The sequence below is a fragment of the Terrapene carolina genome, unplaced genomic scaffold, assembly GCF_002925995.2.
Source record: "Terrapene carolina triunguis isolate 2854851 unplaced genomic scaffold, T_m_triunguis-2.0 Scaffold93, whole genome shotgun sequence".
Classification (NCBI taxonomy): Eukaryota; Metazoa; Chordata; order Testudines; family Emydidae; genus Terrapene; species Terrapene triunguis.
In genome coordinates this window covers 32,176,170-32,180,369 of record NW_020664444.1, presented here as the reverse complement: position 1 = coordinate 32,180,369, position 4,200 = coordinate 32,176,170, and the positions used below count along the sequence as shown (strand labels likewise).

Genomic DNA, 4,200 nt, shown 5'->3' with positions numbered 1-4,200 from the left:
ACAGCAAAGGCTGGAGGGGGCGGGTGTGTGCCAGTCCTAGACATGCCAGAGAGCTTGGGGGCAGATGTGGCTGTCCCAGATGGGCAGGAGAGGCTGGGGGGGGGGGTGCCAGTCCCAGATGCGCAGGAGGGGCCCAGGGCACATGGGGAGGCGGGAGGGCCTTGCCTGATTTGGGGACCTGGGAACCCGCAGGGGGCTCCTCCAACTTCTCTCTAACTGCCGACCCCCAACCTGAGCTGCCCTGGCCGGTGCCCTGGCCAGAGCTGTGTGGATGGGGCCCGGGTGGGATCTGAGCCCATGGCCTCTGCCCCTCGAACCTGCAGGGGGAGCCCCCTGGCCATTGCCCCTGTGGTGCCCTTGCTGGGAGCCCAGGAGCACCACCGCATGGCCCCGAGCCAGCCCTGCTCAGTCTGGGCATGTGCCCTGCTCCCCAGGCAGTTCCTGGCCCCCGGCGCTACCCGCTGGGTGAACATCGACAGCAAGACCATGGAGAGGACCCTGGAGGGGATCAAGATGCCACATCGCTACGTGATGGACGATGCCCAGATGCATATCTACATGCTGATGAAGAAGGTGGGGGCCTGGGCCCTGCCCCACACCGGCCCCTCCCCTGCAGCTGGCCTGGGCACTGGCGCCTCCTCCTCGCCCTCAGCTTCAGCTGCCCCAGGTTACCCACAGGGTTGGGTGAGCCCTGGGCACTCGGCTGCAGCTTTACCGCCCGGAGTGGGCAGCATGGGCGGGGGGGGGGGGGGGGGGCAGGCTTAGAGGATGGGGGGGAAGGGCATTCTCCCAGGGCAAGCTGGTCAGTGTAGGGCAGGCTAGTGGCTGAGGAGCGGGGGCGGGGCTGGTCTCTTTGAGAAGTGGGGGATGGGCCATGGGGCAGGCTGGTCACTGAGGAGTGGCGGAGGGGTCGTGGGGAGGGCTGATCACTGGGAGGGAGAAGAGCAGTGAGGAGGCCCGTAGTTGGGCTGGCCAGGGGTTGGTGTGAGCCGGCCGGGGTCTCATCCCCCCCTCACGCTTTGCGCTGCCCCCAGGACTCGTACCCGCGCTTCCTCAAGTCGGAGCTGTACCGCAGCCTGCTGGCAGAGGCCGTCATGCCCCCGGAGACCAAGAAACGGTGAGTGGGGCCTGGGCAGCCAGCAGGCACAGGGTGCCCAGCCTAGGCCTGTGGGATGGGCAGGGGAGCAAGGGAGAGGCCAGGGGCTTGCTGGGGGAGAGCTGGTCCAGCCCCCCCCCCCTTGCCAACCCTACTTGGCTCTGCCCCCTCCCCCTTGTGCCAAGCTCACTCAGTGCTGCCCCTGTCCCAGGCACTAACCCACCCTTGGGTGCTAATCTCGCCCCAGACACTAACCCCACCCCATACTGTCCCCACTCCTAGCAGTAAACCCACCCCACATAGCCCCCGTCCAGGTGCTAGCCCTGCTCTGGATGCTAACTCTGCCCTGCGCTGCCCCTGCCCTGGGCACTGTCCCCGCCTTGGGCACTAACCTGTGGCTCTCTCTGGCAGGGTTTTCCCATTCATGAGGAAGCAGCGTCACTCCAGCCCGAGCCCGGCACTGCTGCTGCCCACGGGGGAGCCCGAGGCGAAAGCTGAGGATCAGAGCAAGGCGGTCGCTGTCCCCATGGAGAGCTAGGATCCCCTCACCTGCTCCCTACCCCCCCCGCCCCAGGCTGAGCGTTCTGCACTGACAGGGGGGCAGGGGCTGCATGAGGTGGGGCAGCAACTGCTGGGCCCCATGGGACACCTGTTTCTCCCCCAGCCCAGCCCACCATTGTGGTATCAGGCCCCCCAGACAGGGTGTTCTGGAGGCAACGACACATCTCTGCCCTGCCCCACCCAGGCAGTGCCAGGGCAGCGTGGGCCAGCCGGGGGGGTCTGTTCTCATCCAACGGCTGCAGGTGGCTAGTTGGGTAAGGAGGGCAACTGCCCTGGGCTGGGCCCTGTGGGGGAGCGGCAGAGATGGGGCAGCCAGCTGCATGCAGGGCGGGCTCTCACCCACTGGCATGAATGCAATCCCAGGCTCGCTGGCAGGGGCAGACCCGGCCTGCAGCACCCCCTGGGCCCCACACATGTCATCAGGCACAGGGAGATGAGCGCTCAGACACCAGTGCAGAGCAGCTCAGCCTCCAGATCTCCCCCACACCTCCTCCCACAGGGCAGCCGCAGCCCTTGACACTAAAGGATAAAGCCATATGCCCCAGGAGGCCATGTGCCCAGCCCTATGGGGCGCCCCGCACGGCACCACTCGGGCAGCTCCTGCTCCCTTTGCCTTAGCTCTTAGAGTGACCCCCAGCTCCCTGCCCCCGGCAGTTCTGTGGGGCGAGTGGCTGCAACGGGCCAAGCCACACATGGTCTGACTCCCCTCACTGAGCTGCCCACTCCTGGCTGGGCCAGGCTGGCCGGGGGGGGGGGGTGGTGCGTGCTCTCTGGCACATGAATACCAGGGGCTTGGGGCAATGATGGGCAGGGGCAGAGCCTGCCCCATGGCACAGCCCCAGATCTCTGTACCAGCCCTGGGTTCGTGGCTGAGCGCAGCCCCTCCCTGAGGGTCACCCCTGCTCCGCATCCCGACCCCCCAGGAGCACCCTGCTCTGGTGCTGCCCTCCCCCTGCCCAGCTGTCCTGCACTGAGCAAAGACACTAATAAAGGACAACTCATGGGCAACTCTGGCCTCTCTTACTGGGGGCTGGCAATGGAGGGGCGGTGCCAGGGGAGAGGGTGAGCAAAGCCCTGCCCCTTATGGAAATCGGCCCAGGGGGTGCGATGGGTGGGACCCGGGGCTGGGAACAGCCTGGCCAGGGCCCACAGAGCAGTCGTGTTGGCCAGCGCCATCCTGCCCTGCCCTGGTGCCTCCTGCAGAGGGCCCCTGGTGAGTGGTTGCTCCCCTGTATGCCCCCCTCACCTCGGCAGCATTCCCGCTGCAGTTCAGGATACAGGGGCTGGGCCTGGTATTAGAGTCCAGGCCCTGTCAGTTCGAACCTTGCTGCCCTGCCCCAGGGAGGGGACAGGAGAGAGTTGGCACCTGGAGCCAGATGTGGCCTGGACTGCTTTGGGGGCTGGTGGATTGGGGAGGATCTCCCCTGGCCTGTTTGGCCCAGTGGCCCTTTGGCATCCTCTGGCCTAGCCCTTGGCGTATGGGCTGCTGTGCCAGCCTGGCCCGGCCCGGGGAGGAGCCCAGCAGTGGTGTCACCCCTGAGAGCAGACTGCACTGCCATGGACGCGGAGTGAGAGGGGGGCGTGACTGGGGTTCCTGCTCACTCCCTGGCACCTGGCCCTGAGTGAACCCATGTGCCCTGCCAGGGGTGGTGCCTGCCCACTGCACCCTGTGCTGGGGAGTGACGGGGCAGTTACCGCAGGGCAGGGGCACCACAGCGAGGCCTTGGGAAACAGCACTGTCGCCCTGTCCTGTGAGCTCCTGGGGAGGAGTGGGGGCTGCAGCCCAGCAGTGATGCTGAGCTGCTCTGCCAGCCCTGGAGTGGCTGAACTGAAAGCATGATGCCCTATGGGGGGGGACATCTCAGAGTGGGGGGCAGCTGAGGAGTCACCTCAGGCTCCTGGCCAGGGTCACCGTGGCCCCAATGGTGCCCTGCAGCCGCAAAAAGAGTCTTATTGCAGGGGCGAGACGTTGCTGCGTGTAGGGGAGGAAGCTATATCTGAGCAGCTGCTGCTGCATTCCACCCCAGAGGTGGCTGCATCGACTCCTTGGCTGTTTGCATGGCACTGAAGCATGCATGGCACTTCCAGGCAATGGCTCAGTGCACAGAGTGGCTGTGTTTGGCTGGGAAGCAGCTGCTCAGTCTAAGTGCTCGATGTTATTAGCATTGGCATTGTAACCCTTCTGCCAGGCGCTGGGTTCCTTCTAAAGGTCTAACCAAAGCCAGCCAAGTCCGATCCAGAAACCTGGGGCCCGCTGTATGCCAGCCCAGGCCCCTGCCACCAGACCCCTCCCGCAGCGCTGCGCACAGGGGTTGGGCACAAAGAGACCTTGGGGGCGAGGAAAAGGGGGATGAATGCCCGAACGCGGGAGACCCAATAGTTCATAGCAGCTGGAGGTCAGGGCTGCTCCCCAGCCTTGGCCACCTGCCCCCGCTGGCTGAATTCAGCTGCCATTGCTGGCGGAGAGGCTAGCACCACAGTGCTGGGCAGCAGCCTCCGCCCAACCCACGGCCAGGCGGCACCACCTGCCCTGTTCCCCGCTA

General features: G+C 66.0%; 1 protein-coding gene across 3 annotated transcripts in view; it reads left to right on the top strand.

Moving 5' to 3' along the window:
• RGS11 (regulator of G protein signaling 11) overlaps positions 1 to 2,399 on the top strand; it is a 24,460-nt gene extending 22,061 nt beyond the window's left edge. For 2 of the 3 annotated variants that reach the window (XM_026650722.2, XM_026650721.2), the window contains exons 15-17: positions 435 to 573; positions 1,035 to 1,117; positions 1,508 to 2,399. In XM_026650722.2, coding sequence (XP_026506507.1) covers positions 435 to 573; positions 1,035 to 1,117; positions 1,508 to 1,634 — 349 coding nt within the window. In that variant the 3' untranslated portion in view covers positions 1,635 to 2,399. The remainder of the gene's footprint in view (positions 1 to 434; positions 574 to 1,034; positions 1,118 to 1,507) is intronic. The other variant, XM_026650723.1, reaches the window with a different exon arrangement.
• Positions 2,400 to 4,200: the final 1,801 nt, after the last annotated feature.